Source organism: Apiospora kogelbergensis, assembly GCF_038363985.1.
Source record: "Apiospora kogelbergensis strain CBS 113332 chromosome Unknown utg000005l_segment0_segment0, whole genome shotgun sequence".
In the NCBI taxonomy this organism is placed as follows: domain Eukaryota; kingdom Fungi; phylum Ascomycota; class Sordariomycetes; order Amphisphaeriales; family Apiosporaceae; genus Apiospora; species Apiospora kogelbergensis.
Window position 1 is genome coordinate 6,126,514 of NW_027117422.1, and position 15,968 is coordinate 6,142,481.

At 54.2% G+C, this 15,968-nt stretch overlaps 7 protein-coding genes across 7 annotated transcripts; 2 read left to right on the forward strand and 5 right to left on the reverse strand.

Moving 5' to 3' along the window:
- Nucleotides 1-448: 448 nt before the first annotated feature.
- PG998_008657 (uncharacterized protein) lies at nt 449-2,378 on the forward strand (the record flags this gene model as incomplete). Its single annotated transcript, XM_066875473.1, has 4 exons — nt 449-576; nt 631-1,160; nt 1,240-1,509; nt 1,570-2,378. The coding sequence occupies 4 exons, from the start codon at nt 449-451 to the stop codon at nt 2,376-2,378; spliced, it is 1,737 nt and encodes a 578-aa protein (XP_066731418.1).
- A 1,026-nt stretch (nt 2,379-3,404) lies between these two features.
- PG998_008658 (GPI anchored dioxygenase) lies at nt 3,405-4,696 on the reverse strand (the record flags this gene model as incomplete). Its single annotated transcript, XM_066875474.1, has 2 exons — nt 3,405-4,252; nt 4,366-4,696. 2 exons carry the CDS (start codon nt 4,694-4,696, stop codon nt 3,405-3,407), a joined length of 1,179 nt encoding a protein of 392 aa, XP_066731419.1.
- Nucleotides 4,697-5,922: 1,226 nt separating this feature from the next.
- On the reverse strand, nt 5,923-7,002 carry PG998_008659 (uncharacterized protein; the record flags this gene model as incomplete). Its single annotated transcript, XM_066875475.1, has 3 exons — nt 5,923-6,474; nt 6,545-6,658; nt 6,856-7,002. The coding sequence occupies 3 exons, from the start codon at nt 7,000-7,002 to the stop codon at nt 5,923-5,925; spliced, it is 813 nt and encodes a 270-aa protein (XP_066731420.1).
- A 1,343-nt stretch (nt 7,003-8,345) lies between these two features.
- PG998_008660 (cytochrome P450 monooxygenase) lies at nt 8,346-9,917 on the forward strand (the record flags this gene model as incomplete). Its single annotated transcript, XM_066875476.1, has 4 exons — nt 8,346-8,516; nt 8,564-8,837; nt 8,898-9,793; nt 9,846-9,917. 4 exons carry the CDS (start codon nt 8,346-8,348, stop codon nt 9,915-9,917), a joined length of 1,413 nt encoding a protein of 470 aa, XP_066731421.1.
- A 607-nt stretch (nt 9,918-10,524) lies between these two features.
- PG998_008661 (uncharacterized protein) lies at nt 10,525-12,339 on the reverse strand (the record flags this gene model as incomplete). The annotated part of the gene is made up of 3 exons (XM_066875477.1): nt 10,525-11,154; nt 11,234-12,064; nt 12,121-12,339. Coding segments are annotated over 3 exons (1,680 nt in total), but the record flags the coding sequence as incomplete, so codon positions are not given.
- A 1,477-nt stretch (nt 12,340-13,816) lies between these two features.
- Nucleotides 13,817-13,996, reverse strand: PG998_008662 (uncharacterized protein; the record flags this gene model as incomplete). The annotated part of the gene is made up of 1 exon (XM_066875478.1): nt 13,817-13,996. One exon carries the CDS (start codon nt 13,994-13,996, stop codon nt 13,817-13,819), a length of 180 nt encoding a protein of 59 aa, XP_066731423.1.
- Nucleotides 13,997-14,713: 717 nt separating this feature from the next.
- Nucleotides 14,714-15,562, reverse strand: PG998_008663 (uncharacterized protein; the record flags this gene model as incomplete). The annotated part of the gene is made up of 3 exons (XM_066875479.1): nt 14,714-14,911; nt 14,989-15,249; nt 15,320-15,562. 3 exons carry the CDS (start codon nt 15,560-15,562, stop codon nt 14,714-14,716), a joined length of 702 nt encoding a protein of 233 aa, XP_066731424.1.
- Nucleotides 15,563-15,968: the final 406 nt, after the last annotated feature.

Here is a 15,968-nt window from a genome sequence, read left to right on the forward strand (position 1 = left end):
GAACTGCGGAGAATTGAAAAGATGCTGGAGCTTCATATTCAGCCCCCAATATGCAACCTGCGTGGTTTAGGCATCCAGTGCACCGTCCCGCACGAACAAGACAATCAGTTACATGCAAGCATGAAACTGATGCATCCAATGCATTATCGCCAGACTCTGATTTGTTGATAGTTGCGTCCCTTTTGGAGCTAAGTCTGCAAGTAAGACGACAATCCATGTGAAGTAGCAACCTCTCCGCCTGAATCACATGCACAGCATCTTGCATGGTGTTCTTCCGGACACCACATAGGCCTTCCAGGATCTCAATTTCTTCTAGAATCGAATAAATCATTTCATGATTGAGGTCGGAAGGCCCTCTTGCCTGGTTGAACACCACATCAATAGATGTTTGCGAAGTCCGTGGCAATTCGAGCGCTGGAAGCATTGCGCAACTAACATCAATCGCGCTATGGCAGTGCGGCCTAGTTCCAGCCTGGTACCCGTCAGCCATGGTGAAGTGATCGAGTTCATGGAAACCCTGAACGGCGAGGCACATGAAACGCTGGTATTCAGGGGTCAACAGCGAAGCAACGCGCTGTGAGTCGCTTGAAGAGCCATTCTGGTCGTAAGCATCATCCTGACCGAGAACAGAGACTATGAAGGCATATACGCCGAGTACAGTGAAGTCCAGAAGACATTTCTCCAGACGGCGAACAAATGCCTGGAGAAACTCAAACTGCCACCTATGGAAGTATCTGACTCCTCTGGGTGGGAGGGTATCCAGGCGTCCATGGATGCGGCCTGCGAGATACTGGAGAAAGTATCCTCTCGCGACAAAGACATGAAAGGGGTCACGGGCAAGACGAAGAAGGCTTTCCGCTCCCTGTGCAACAAGGCCGGGGCGGGAAAGGCGTTCACGCAGTTGATTCCCGACGACATGTTCGGTTCGGTCATTGGCGGTGGACTCAACGTTATCCTGACATGCTTGGAGAAAACCGGGATGCACCGCGCCAACGTTTATAAAACGCTTGAGAAGCTACCCAGAATCATCGAAGATAGTCTGGACTGGGTGGAGATTGCCGACGAAGACGCCAACGTGCACAAGCGGATGGCCAAATTGTACACTGAAATCTGTTTGACTCTGGATAACATTCTCCGCTGGTTCGTCCTAAACTCTTTGGGTAAGCTCTGTCCAAACATCCGCCATGCTGAATGACACTTATCCCTGTGCTGTAACTGATATTGTCCCTTGACGTACAGTCGCTGGGGCTAAGCGCCTCTTGAACCCAAACGCGATGAACAGCGACCTGGAGGAACGTGTCGCCGAAGTCAAAGTGGCTGCGAAAGACCTGAAATACAAGGCGACCCAGGTCATGTGGGGTAGGATGAAATATGCAGGCGATGCTCAGGAACTGACTTTGGCGAGTGTTAAACGAATTGAACGAATGTTCGATCGCTCTACGGTCTTCGAAACGATAGATAAGATCGTTAGAGAGAATTGCGAGCTTATCCTTGGAGATGGCATGAAGCGTGAGTTGTTGCTATTCACGACTCTTGGGGCCCCAAGGCACTAACTCGAGCTGTGTGCAGAACTTGAGTTGAGAAACATGAAGAAGAAGTCGCCGAGCCTGGAGATCACCGCCAAGGACATACTCAAGGAATTGCAGTACGATCCATCCTTGATCTCACAAGACATTGAGGCACTGGTACGGCTATCGAGGCCGTCGAGCATCGCTCCAATCAACACGGACCGCGTCCATGCCATACGGAGGAACACCCGCATGCGTGCCTGGTTGACAGTGGACGAGCCGTGTCTTTACCTCCTCAGCGGTGGTGCCGAGACTTCGGATACTTCGACTTCGTTCATCATGGCGAAAATTGCGGGCACCTTACTGCAGCAACAGCAGCGGCAATCGAGGAAATCACACTCCGCAATGGAGGTCGTCGTGCTAGCCTACTTCTGCAGCCAGCATCAGAACTACTACCGCGACGCCGCTGCGAGCCCGAGCGAGCTAGCGATGAGTCTACTCTTGCAGCTCATAGATAAGTACGCTGGCTTCTCCAGGGCGGCTCTGCAGGACTGTCTCGATCGGACGGACCCAGAGGATATATCAAGCATATGCGACTCGCTGCGTTGCCTTCTCGAGGAGCTGCCATCCGAGGCGGTGGTGTATCTCGTCGTGGACGGCATCGCGTACTCCGCGACTCCACAAGAACGGATGGACGGGATGCGAGAGCTCATGGGAATTCTGGTGGAGGTGTTTCACGATAAGGTATCGGCAACATTGAAGTTCATCTTCAGCAGTCCTGCGCGGTCCGCCTTCCTCGAGGATCTGTTCGAAGAAGATGAGATCTTAAACATTCCCAGGGATCCGCCACCCGCTAATGGGCCCTTGTAGGTCCGGCTTCGTTGTTCCGGCAAGTTCATGAGCGGAATTAACGGATTGAACAGACGTTGATGGATTTGAAATGTATAAACAATGAAACCTCAACACTTGATCTTATTACACCTTTGCAAAATGTGGTTGTCGGTGGATTGATATGGTTTCCGACCTCATCGCGCTCCAAGCTGTTGGCCCGGTCGTCTGCGTAGACGTAAGCGTGCATGCAATCGATTCCTGGCGCTCAGAAGACAGACAACCAAGAAAAGTTATGCCGGGTGAGTGTCAAATTCAAAACGTATTCTCAAGGTAGTAGCTCTATCTGAACCAAAGAAAGAAAAGACTTAGGTGGCAAATCCATTCTGACAAAGTGTAGGTGAGCAACAACTACTCTCAATCAAGTGTTGAGGCATGGTACGAAATGGCTGTTGCTGTTGGGCAGAAAGCAAGCTTCCCACCAAAGTAAATGATTATGGCTGAGTGCTGCAATATTTGTAAAATATACGCCAATAGCGGCCCAAAATATCACCAAGTCATCTGATGATCGGGTTTCGGTCTTGTGGTTTAGTGGTATAATTCTCGCTTAGGGTTCACCCTACAGCTATCATGCGAGAGGTCCCGGGTTCGATCCCCGGCAAGACCCCATCATTTATCTTTTTGCATTCCCTCCAACTTAATGCCACGCGTTCTTATTTATTTAGTGACCAGAAGAACTCTTTTCTTTTCTCTGAGGTGCTAATTGAGTAAACACTTAATGCTAAACGGCTATCATTACCACTAGCAAAACACCACGCCAATTTCGATTGAGTCCAACGCCTAAAACCCTGCGAAAATGTGCTGTACTTTTACATCATTGCAATGCACTCATATATAGCGCATGGCATATGTTGGCAAATGGAGCATGCAATAGATCATAATTTGCGGACATATATCTTATAGTAGTGCTCGCAGTATCGTCCAGACCCCTTCCCACCCCATTTCTACCATTGTATGCGTCCCTCATTCTCTCAAATGCAATGCAAGATCAGACCCGACCGTCTCCGCTCAGCCGTGCGAAGGAGGAGGGGTCCCGACGATGTACATGTTGAACTTGGGGTTGTTGTAGCCGCCACCCTCCTTCCAGACAGAGGCGTAGGTGGCGTAGTAGTCCCAGTTGGCCTTGGTGTTGATGCCGAGCTCGGCCCAGACGAAGAGGCCCTTGTCGAGCCCCTGGCCGAGCGCGACGTAGTTGGCGAAGGGGTCGTACTTGGGGCTGGCGGCGTAGCCAGTGAACATGTCGCGCAGGTTGGTGGTGAGGGGGATCTTGTTGGCGTTGTAGGGCGCCGTGGCCTCGACGGCGTCGCGCAGCGCCTGGTCGAAGAAGAGCTGCGACAGGTGCGCCACGTGCCCGCCCGTGTAGGTGCCGTTGTCGAGCACCGTCGAGTTGACGTGCGCGATGATGTGCTGGTGCGTCGCCCGCCCCTCGTAGTGGCCCGGGAACAGCGTGTCGAAGTTGACGACGCCGTCCTTGTCTGTCGGCTGCACGCCCCGCAGGTACGTCGACGCCAGCCCGCTCTGCCCGGCCGCGCTGACGCCGCTGTACGCCCCCGTCTGGTTGCACGACCAGATGTCGATGAGCAGCTCCGCCGGCTCGCACGTGTTGACGTCGATGAACTGCAGCTCCAGGTGCATCGGCACTCCCTTGAGGCCCTCGACCACGTCCTGTCGGATGTGCTCCTGGTACACGAAGTAGGGCCCGTTAGCGTTGTCGGGCGCTAGCGTGCACGAAGTGTTGGCGCCGAAGACCTCCTCGACCGGTGTGTTCTTGTCGTACTGGAGCTTGCCCGTGAAGTCATGTGACTGCGCAGCCCACTTGCGGAACGATGCGGCGTCGCGGCGGTGGAGGAAGGTGGCTACAGGAGTGATTGGTGTCAACCAATACTACTCTTTCTTTGCGGGGTTTGATTTGTGGTCTAAGGGGTCGATTGATGGGGGAAGCGTAGATTAGAGAGGAGGCACTGCTTACCGTCGTTGAGATCTCGTTCCTGGCGAAGACGCTCGAAAGTGGCCGCTCGTCGCGCGATGGCTCTCTCCTTTCTCGCCTTGACCTCTGGCCTCGCCTGGCAAGCCTCAAGGGCTCGGGAGTTCACATCGGCGACGGCATGACCGTTGGCCAGTTCTTCCATGTGGGCGCGCTTATCGAACTTCTCGCCCGGATGAGAGGCGACCATCGAAGACAAGGACAGGCCTACGGCCAGTGCGGCGAGGAGTTTGAACGCCATGTTAGATGCGACTGAGGAAGGCTCTTGGAATCTTGCAGAATCGATCGGATAGGTGAGCAAAGGCAAAGGCAGCATGGCGAGAATAACGAGCAAGAGAGGGCGTTCTTATCCTGGCCTTTGACATCCCCTCGCCTCGGATCATATCCGAAGCTCCGAGGGCAAACAGACCCAAACGAAAAAGAAAGATCTCGGTCCTCCGCAGGGATATTGTCACGTTCCATCTTGGGACTCCTGGTATATGGCTGCCAAGAGTTGGATATCGGCAGACGTAAACAGACCCCCTCAGTGAGAGCGGCAGACAAGGGACAAGAACATGTGCGTGCTTATCTGAAGATGCAGGAGGCTCGCATCCGAAGCCTTGGCGCGGTGGACCTATTTGGCCTGCCCATAATATGTGCCTCTTTATCCGGATGAGGCCATCGTCCTGCCAAGGATCAGGGGGCAGAACGAGGCGGCACCGGAAGAAGGAGAAAGTGCGACCCAACAAGCAGTGATTGCCTACTGTGGTTAAATCCGAGCGCCACGAATGAGAAGCCGCAGCCGATATGTCGCTACCCCGGATTTTAATATATCTCGACGCTACGTCGATGACCAGGAAACCTCGGCCAATTAGGAACCCTCTGACAACAACGTCATATGCGAAGAGTCCTCGAAATCTGGTTTACACGCATGCACAATCAATTCTATCAGAAACGAAAACAGAAAGGCGGGAGATGACGCATTCTCGTACCACAAATGAATCGTCAGTGGCTAGAAGGCATGCACCATATCAAGGAAAAGAAAGGCATGGATCCACCTGCAAGACACAACATCTGCATTCCTACATGCTTGATGCAGCAACACCCAACTGCTACCCTGCCGACCTACCTACTATATGTACGTCTTATCTATCGCTGTTGCAACTTGTAACCGTCGCATCTCGGCATTCCAATCCAGGCAGGTCTCAGCAGGACAGTATTTCCGTGGGGTGGTTTCCAACCGTACGGCTTGGCCAAAGATAATGAGGCAATGAATAATCATTGCTTTATAGGTCGATCCTTGGACCTTCCTGCCATGTCTTGGTTGGTGACATGGATCATGTTTTCTCTCCTGCTACCTCTTGAAAAGACGGGGAGACCCCTATGCCTCCTTGGGCCGAATCAACATAGCTAAGGGGTTTTGTAGAATGATACGCGAAGTCATTCTCGCGTGGAATCTTGATGCCTATTTTAACAACATATCAATGACCAAAGAAACCGCAACCAGTCAGAGGCCATGTATTAGTTCGATCCTATCTACTGCATTGCCTCGCTCACACATGTTTAGCCGTACATCCTACTCTGGATGTGACTCGCCAAGCCCATCGCATTGTTCGCACCGGTGTTCAGCGCGTTTGGCGATGTTTTCAGAAACGAAGCGCAGTCTCCGGCGGCGAAGTACCCAAACATGCTGGTTTTTCCGAAGGATTTGCTTGCCTTGATGTCACCCTGCGGCGTGAGTTCCAGCCCCAATTCATGTGCCAAGTAGTCGCTTTTGAGCTTGCTCTTGGGCTTGTGGGCAAAGAATGCCTCTTCTTTGGCACTGCCGTCCTCAAAGTGCATGGTCAGGCCTGTTTTGTTGAAGCCGAGAACGAACTTGGTAATGCGGCGGCTATCTACCGAAACCGGAGCGGTTGGACCAATGGCCGCTTCAGAATCAGAGGCAAGGGAGGTGTTGCCGTGAGTGTAGGTGGTGACAGTCTTGGTGAGCTGGGCCAAATTACGAGAGACATGGAGCGCGATAGAGATTGACGCGAGGTTGTTAATAGCTAAAACGCCCGTGGAGGAACTGCCGCTTTGCTTATAGCCGTGGCAGAACAGGCAATGGAATACTCCCTGAACGAGACATCAGTACCTGGAACTGCAACTTTGGGAGTATGGCAGGCTGGGGCTCTGATCTAGTCACCGTCCGGTAGACGCCCTGGATGACGCCATTGCAGATGTACTGATCATAGGGGGCTCGCACGCGGGCCTCTTGGCTGCGCTCACGCTCGCGCGCCACCAGATTGATTCCCTCATTCTGGATTCAAACACGCCGCGAAACAGACGGAAAACGCGTACTCATTCGTTGCCCACCTGGGAAAACCACAACCCCGGAGACGTCAGGGGAGCTAGTCGCCACGAACTGATTTAGTCTATTATACCACGTCAATCTGGACGCTAGTGATTACATAACCTCTCGCCGCTTTTGCTCAGGCTTCGCTCAGGCCAGCACACGAAGAGGAGGACGGACACGATGGAAAGCCAGAAGAACTCGACCACGACGTTCATCATCACCAGCGCGATCCACGAATAGGTCCTGGGGTGCTTCTCCCGGGCTTCGAAGATTCCGCGCCCGCTGGCGAAGCGCGGTATGATGAGCATGCTTAGGATACTGAAGAGCTGGGAGATGAGAAAGATTGAGAACAGCAGGTTTGTAAGACCTTGGATGTCATGGTCGGAATTGTAAAAGGAGATGCCATTGACAAGGCCCTGTCAACCGTCAGCTCTGAGTGTTGTGCGTGGTAGGATAAATTTACCAAGCCAATGCAAACTGCAGTCTTCGTGTGTAAGTGAACCGGGTCCCTCCATGGTCCCGAAACAAACGCTTCATCAGAACATTAATTTGCTGCCAAAGCGGTACCGCAAACTCGCCTTCGTCTGTAACCGATGCTTTAGCTTGGGTCTTGGATGCTCGGCCACCATCTGCTGAAAGACCTTGAAGATGGCGCGTGACGGTCTCCCTCTCGGAGCTCGACTGCCACTCATTGGCCCAGCTTTGGCTTTCGGAGAAGCGCTTTGCTGGGGCCTCGGTGACTTCCAGCATCCATTCGGCTGGGTTCTCGCCTGCAAGACATTTGCGGGCCCCCCTTGCCTCGAAATACCCGGCTAGCTTAGAGGCACCTGAACCAATCTCCCCGAAGTAGAGTGTGGCCCCGTCCCTCAGCAGTAGTAGCTGGTCGAAGTTGTTGAAGAGTTGGGCAGATGGCTGATGTACTGTATAAAGGATAGTATGCCCACTGTCTACCAGCTTTCGTAGCAAGATGCAGATTTACCAGGCTGTCTGGCTGTCAAGTCCTGAGGTTGGCTCGTCTGTTGAGCGTGAAGGTGTGGTTAGTAATTGAGACGGTTGCATAGAAAGGGGGAGGCCAGGTAATACCTAGGAAAATAAATTGCTCAGGAATCAAGTTGGTGACGGTCACACTGCAGCAAGGGGGTTGCAGGGCCAGGGTTCTGTTTTCCCAACGGACCAACCCTTTGTACCTTCATGTGCGCACCACATTTCGATCCTTGCTGAATCTTGGCACGAAATTGAGGGATTGCTGGCGTTTCTTCTTGGACACTCTTTTCCGGGTGCTTTTTCTCTCCCACCCATCACCTACTCTTTTCTCAAATAACTGCTCGTGATGGCTTTGGACAGACTTTCAGCACAACCAATGCAGACGCTCGCAATTACGGCAGTGCTCATCACTGTAGCCATTTTGTACCAGAAGTTGTACTGCAAACGGTTTAGACAGTATGGCCATCTTCCACAGCTTCCGTCCTTTCTCCTTTGGGGACACCTCAAGGTATTTTACGATTTCACTAAGCGCGGCAAGCTCGATCGACATCCAGGTAAGAAATCGGCCCACGAGAGACGAATCGTTACCATGAATCTGACATAACTATACCAAACAAAAGACGACATGCTTGCCGGTATGCACCGAGAGCTGGGGCAACCACCAATCATGCTAGTCGACAACTGGCCAATTGTCCCTCCAATGGCTGTCATTGCTAGTCACCAAGTTGCTGAACAGATTTCGAAACCTTCAAATGCGTTCCCATACAGCGCCCCGAAATCGTGGTCACTGGATCACGCTAAAGACTTGATCGGACACAAGTCGATTCTAATCAAGCAGGTAAGTGATCAAGCCCTTGAGGCTCAGACGTCACTAATTCGGTACAGGACGCTGAATGGAAGGCGATTCGTAGGAGATTCAATGCTGGCTTTGCCCCGCAGCACCTCATGACTCTTCTGCCAGTCATATTGGAGAAGATGGATCTGTACATCGAGAACATCGATGCCTTTGTGCGAAGCGGAGAAACGTTTTCACTGGACGAGATAACAACCAATCTCACATTTGACGTCATTGGAGCCGTCTCCGTCAATGAAAGCATGGATGCCCAATATGTGGAACGCCAGGGTGATCTGGTCTGTACATTCAAACAGCTGATGAAGAGTGAGTAAACAGTTCCGATACTGTATTAATGGAACCCATGTCTGACGCCTGTCCCCGTAGCATTCGTCGACGACAAACTCCAGTTCCCTTGGTGGGTAGCGCCCCTCGCCCATTTAAGACGTCGTCGACTTGGACAGCTCATCTCACGCCAGTTACGAGATATCGTCCATCGGAGTTTCACCGACATGAAATCTCGAGAGCGAGACAACAAAGAACCGGTTAGGCTACGAACAATCGTGGCACTGAGCTTACAGGATATCGACAGTCTAACGCCTGAGGTAATGGAGGAGACCTGCGACCAGCTTAAAACGTTCCTTTTCGCGGGTCACGACACCACAAGCGCTGTACTCGACTGGGCAATCTACGAGCTTTTTCGTACACCCCACGCCCTGAAAGGTGTCCACGACGAACTGGATGCTCTATTCGGGCGAGATGGTGCGCGTGACCCGGCCATCATCAAGGCGATGCTTCTGGCGCCCGGGGGCAACGAGATTGTGCATCGTATGCAATACATTTCGGCCGTTCTGAAGGAGACGTTACGTCTGCATTCGCCCGCGGGCTCCATCCGCGTAGCCAGACCAGGATCGGGCTTTGTCGTTTCCACACCCGAGGGAGGCGATTACAGTCTCGACGGTTGCTGGTTGTATCTCAATCACAACATTATACATCGCGACCCAGCCGTCTATGGGAACACGGCGAATGACTTCATACCAGAACGGTGGCTCGCATCCGCCACCGACGCCCCTCCTGCCAGTGCTTGGCGACCATTCGAGCGAGGGCCTAGAAACTGCATAGGACAAGAGCTGGCCAACATTGAGCTCCGCATCCTCGTCGCTATGCTGGCGCGGCGATACGATTTCACCAAGATCGGTTTAGGGGAGCTCGATCTAGACAAACAGGGTCGACCAATTCTTGGCAAGAATGGTCAGCTCAAAGTCAATTCGGAAGTTTACAATGTGAGTATGCGAATTATCTGAGATATATTCTAGTGAAACTAACATATTCCAGACGTTCAGGATTGCCGGTAAGCCTGTGGATGGAATGTTGATGAAGGTCAAGCTAGCATCAACGGCTGGCTGAGAAGATTTTGTTTAACCGTCATTCATGTCTCGTCACCCGGTGCCCCAGGCTCTGGTATGGGTCAATGTACAATATGCCATCTCAATAATTAATTGTTTCCATTATGCATTTGGAGTTACTTCGCCGGAAAAACGGTGCCGTGTCTCCAGTGCCGCTGCGCGGACTAAGGCAAAACTTCTTTTAGTAGATAGGCTGATCGGTTGAAAAGCCAGCTAATAGAACATCCGATCCTGCCAGCTGTCCGCGTACCGCTCGCACAATCAGCCAGGAGTCAGTTGGTTGAAGGAAACACGCCCTTAGTACTTGACTTCACGCTGAGCATACCAGCTATGTCCTTGACTCTCTGGTCGACTAGGAACGAAGCTGACTCTCCCTCAGTCTGTTGGGAAAGACTATCGTGAGCTTAACTACTGCTTACGAGTCCTATATGACACAATGATGGCTCCGGGTCACAGTTTAATATACGCACAAAAATCGGAATCTGCAGCAAGAGGGCGCCTTATTGGGTTGAAAGTGATACCACCGACACTAAAAGAGAAACTCATGTTGCCGACCGCAGCACCTATTATAACATGCTTCTTGTTTTAAAATTTCTATCTTCGCCTTCTCAAAGAACCCGATACCATGATAAGGCCTTGCAGCCCCCCAGACGACACCAGGCTCTACGCCTTTGCACCCCGCCTGCGCACCCGCACCTTCGCCTCCAAGGGGGAATGCCGAACCCGGCAAACCAGACATTCGGCGGCCGCTTGCCGCCGTAGTCCTCGGGGAACTCGACGTCGTACTTCATCAGCAGCGCGGCGAGGACCATCTTGAGCTCGACGTCGACGAAGAAGCGTCCAGGGCAGGCGTGGCGCCCGTGGCTGAAGGGCAGGTAGTCGGGCCCCGTGGCCGCGAAGCTGAGATGGCCGAGCGCCGCCGGGCGTTGGGCACCGGCGTCGGCATCGGCGGCGGCGGCGAGGCGCGGCCGCGCGAACCGGAACGGGTCGTATACCTCTGGGCCGCTGCTGCTGCTGTTGCTGCTGCTGTCGTCGCAGGTCTCCGCCGGCAGCAGCTCCCCGTCCGTCTGCGCCTGGTGCGTCAGCACCGACACCATGGCGCCGCGCGGCAGCCGCACGCCGTCCTCGGTCACGAGCCCGGAGGGCGCCACGACGCGCCGCTGCACGGCGCGGCCCAGGAACGAGTGCACGCGCTGCGTCTCGCGCGCGCAGCTGTCGGCGCGCACGAGCGCCGCGGCCTTGGCCCGGGTCCACGTGTGCGTCGCGGGGTCGTAGACGTCGGAGTCGGAGGAGCCCCCCCAGGATCACACGCGCCACCTCGCCGCGCAGCGCCGAGACGGTGCCGTGCCCCGCGTCGCTCCCCACCACGTCCAGAATCAGGTTGTGCAGCGTCAGCACCGACTGGTGCATGCTGCCGAAGTTGCTGACGGCGAGCCGCCGCGTCATGGCGTCGAGGCTGCGCAGCTCGCACGGCCGGTGCGCCGCGGCGTGGCGCATGAGCATCTGCAGCAGGTCGCGGGGCTCCTCCGTCGCCTTCTTCTCGCCCGCCGCCTGGCCGTCCACGAGGGCGAGGCGCTCGCGGTACAGCGGCGCGAAGCGGCGGCGCATGTCGGCCAGCTTCGCCTTGACGGGCCGCGCGGCCCAGACGCCGTACAGGGGCCGCAGGGCGGGCCGCACGCCGGCCAGCTCGCCCGCGGCGCCGAGCATGGCGTCGAGCACGGCGTAGCAGACGGCGATGAAGTCCGGGTCGCGGCACAGCTTGTGGCCCTCGGGCGAGTCGCCCAGCGTGAAGGCGAGCGTTACGCGCCCCAGCAGGGCGCGGCACGTGGGGAACAGCGGGATCTCCTTCCAGTCGTCGGGCTGGCCTAGGACGTCATCCACGCCCGCGACGGCCTCGGGGTTCATGACGGCGCAAATGGCGTCGAGCGTGGGGTTCAGGCCCGTCTTGACCAGCTCGCCGCCCCAGGGGTCGTGTGCGTACTCGTGGCCGAGAGTGTAGTCGAGACAGATGTTGTCGATCTGGGCCTGCATGGAGCTGGCGACATTGTCGGGCTGTCGTGCCAGCCATTGCAGGCTTGAGTTCGGCAGGATCACCTCGTCACAGGACCCGAATACGGGGATTAGGACGGTTATTCCTTTCTTGGAGTACTAGAATTTGTCGTTAAGTATTCGCTGCCCTGGTAGACGATCATGGGCCAACCTACGTTCTCATAAATATGGTTGAACATGGACAAGCTGTCGTCCATGTACCGTTGCCGCATGTCTTTCCATGATACTCCTTCCTTCTGGCCAAGGCGGGGTAGATTCTTAGGGTAGCGCGTAGTAAGCAACGTCCTGTGTAGCCACCAGGACACAATTATGAAGAGGGCGGCCCCAGGGACGGCAATCTGCAGTAGCCGCCCCCAGCTCGGCAAGGTGTGGTACTGTATAAGGGAATGCATGGCAGATAGCGCCTGACCTATGCAGCGCGGACTCTTGCACAAGGAGAAGCACGCTTTCTAACATGTAGATCGGCCTCGTATATATAGAAATACACTGAAGGTGCTTACGTACCATAAACACTATCCACGTTGAAAAGTTTGCAATAATTGGGTACAAATTGCCGTCATGGGTGAGGAACAATGTTATGGGGTCTTGAAGCCTTCCTTCTTGGCTATACGTGGGCCCGGTGTGTCACCAATATTGTTGATCTGCTTTGATGGTGTAGGTAGTGGGTAACCAATATCCCGGTGATGCTGATCTGATAAGATTAATCTGATAAGATGAATCTGATAAAGTAAAGAGTTTTGTTACCCCCGCCGCACCCAGTCGGGAATCGTACGATCTACAGCAAAAGAAATATCCACCTGTTAAAATGATAGAAGCATGGCACGTTGTGCAGTAAGCTTGGCAGTACTGTTTCGGCGAATGACGTGGGCAACTGCCGTGGGTAATTGCCGTAGGCGGACGTCGATGAAACGTTGCGAACCATGCATGCGCCAAGAAAGTATGAAATTCCGATCGGGAGAAATGAGTTGTCATTTGCGTTTTCGGCCGCGAGGCATCTCACGACGGCTGCCTGAAGGCTTGTGCAAAGAGATTCACATAGCCGGGCACGCCACGGTAGGTCCTTCGCTGCATAACAGACCATTCCTCGCGTGCGCCAGTTTCATTCACGGCCTCCTGCTCCTCTAACGCGGTCTGTCCGAATACCCCATGATGATTTCCCAGCTGTTTTCGGGAACGATGGCATTCGCATCGTCGCTTCGGGAGCGGCGCTTGATCCTGAACAATCTTGTAATAGACCACGTCGTAGCTCACCGCACTCATCCGAATGAAGAACTCCAGGGAAGATCTTTCCAGAGCGCCGGTCAAGTCAAGAATGTCCGACATAACGCTTCGTACTTGCGATGCCCATAAAGATTACGCCTATGGTCTTAATCACATCCAGGAGAGCTTCCACGACCACTGAGGCGAAAAGGAGTATCCCCTCTACCAGGTTAGCGGCAAAGGCTTTGAGCGCGCCGGAGATGCTCATGGTAGGCAGATCTGAAGCCAGTGTTTGGAGCTTGCTGTAGGCGAACGAGAGCACCGGACCCTCGTTCGACAGGTCTCAGAGCAGGGCGTCAATCAGCCCCGGGACATGGAGCTCCAAATAATTGACAGTTTCCAGATTGCCGACTCGATGCTGCATATGCTGGTTAGTATGTTTGTCAAGACCCGGACGCCAAGGGAGCCAAGAAACGCGGTGGCGGGCCGTTTATAGCTTCCTTCATCGTGTGAATTGTCGCGGCTTCGCATCGTTCTAGGCCACCTGCAGTCTACCCATCCTGGCAACTACGATCTTGAGGTGGGATGGGTCTGTGGACTAAGCGATGGGGTTGGAGGAATTGGAGTTGCCCAGAATCACACCCGCATGGTTTACGCAGCGAAGGATGCGCTGCGTAGAGCGGTGTCGGAGCCGAGGCGGGATAGCTTTGTGAAAACGTTCTGCATTGGGTTGATGATGGTGTTCTCCAAGCCGTAGCGGATAAAGATGGTGAGAACGGCGGCGTCCAAGGGGCCGCTGCAGGTCCTGATGAAGCACCTCGCCGTACCCATGCTCGGTCGAACCCGGGTTCTCTGGCCCCGAGAGCAGCTCTTTATAGTTGTAGCTGCCCTCTTTGCGCTGTTGCCTCACACATGGAAGCAACCCGTTCGTGCTATTGGGACAGGTCCAGCTAGGTCCCTTCTGGATCTCAGGTCTCAGCACGACTCCCGCAGCTCTCACAAGCTTCGGGGCTGCCTTCTGTCTCAGTCTTCAAACAGCTGGAGAATGAGCTGGATGTGATTGACGATCGAGTAGTACGTACGTATGATAGATACGTGGGCAACTCTTGGACGTCCTAAGGGAGCACGACGCGCCCAAAGAGTGAGTTGAAAGCTGGGGGGCTCTTGCAAGCAGAGCAGAGGCCTGAGTACTCCCACAAAGGGGACGGCTAGAGGTGGACGAGTACTTCGTGGACATGGCTTTCGGAGCCAAGAATAAAGACCGTGGTCTGGACGCCATGAGCGCGAGCTGCACAGCCAAAGCCATGGACGACTTGGTTCATCATGCGAAGAGTACGTATGATGCCATTCATGACGCCAAGGCCCAACTGACGTAAAATAAAGGCTACCAATCTAACAACGAGTTTGTCGGCTGAACAACTGGATACGTTGGGTGACCGACTGTTTACCGAGCTAGTCGAGGAGCTCTTGACATTGGCTACCATGGCAGAGAATGACCACCTATCTATTCTGGCCCAAACAGGTGGATGATTACCATAGTGCAGACCTTTACTCACGTGGTCTTTGGACAACGGCAACCTGTGCGATAGCCTCGAGCGTAATGTTGCCTTTTCCATCGATGTGAAATCCGCTCTTCTTGGCCAAGAGCTCCTTATACTTGGCCACAGCCGTATCCCAGGTATCTTCAACATTCTGCGTCCATCCTCCCGGTGGAACGCCAATGGCGGACCAGATAGCTAAAGCGAACTAATCAAGGTCCTCAATGGGTAAGAAAGCTGACTTCTCGGACAATTGTACGTCCTCGAACCTGAACCCCCTTCGACCAGCAGACTTCTAATATAGCCAGGGTCCTCATGCTGGGGCATGGGCTCGAGGGCGAGACGCGAATCGTCGCCGTAGACGGCGCGGCGGGTCTCCTGGGCGCATTCAGCCTGTGGGATCTGCATCCAGAACGCGGTCACGGCGGTGCCGCCTGGCTGGAGGGCGTGGTACATCTCCTTGGCGGCCAGGACGGGGTCTTCCATGATGGGCAGACCGAAGGACAAGAAGCTATGGGAGAATGTCTTGTCCTGGGATTCGAGCTTCTGGGCGTCCATTTACGGCGGCAGTGGACGGCCAGCCATGGGCGGTGGCTGCGTTGTTGTAGAGCTGCACCATTCCATGGACGATGTCGGTGGCCTTGATCTGGATGCTTGAGGGTAGCTTGGTGGCAAGGAGAGATTCGGTGACAGGACCGAGGCCGCATGCAACATCGTGAATGTTTGCGCCAGCAGGAAAGGGAGGGAGGAGGTTCATCTCGTACTTGGCGATAATGAGGGTCTCGTCGGCACCAATAATTTCAACCATTTTCTGGCCGAAGGGCGTGACTTGCTTCGGAGCGAAACTAAAAACATCCATGTCGAAGACAAAGGATTGGATACCATACCGCCCAGATGCTCCTTGGAGACAGACCCCAGTTGTAGTCAACAGCGACGTTGACCAAAACGACAGCGTGATATAAAAGCTAATGGTTGAGGAAGAGGGTACGCCACCATCCGAGCTGGCAGAATAACCCGTTAGGCACCGTTCGGGCTACAGCAGCTGCCCGTTGAGCTGGCTGGCGGATAGAGGAGGTTATAGGTAGTTGTAAATGGTAGTGTCTCTTCACACTGGAGTGCTAGTCGTTATACATATGACCTGGGATATATGCTGACTGTTTGTCCCGCAATACATTGAAATTTCATTTCGACATCGAATCCTCCCTCAGAACATTTTTTACACACTTGGGCAGAGGCCCACACCACGATCGCGGTATCACTCGAGA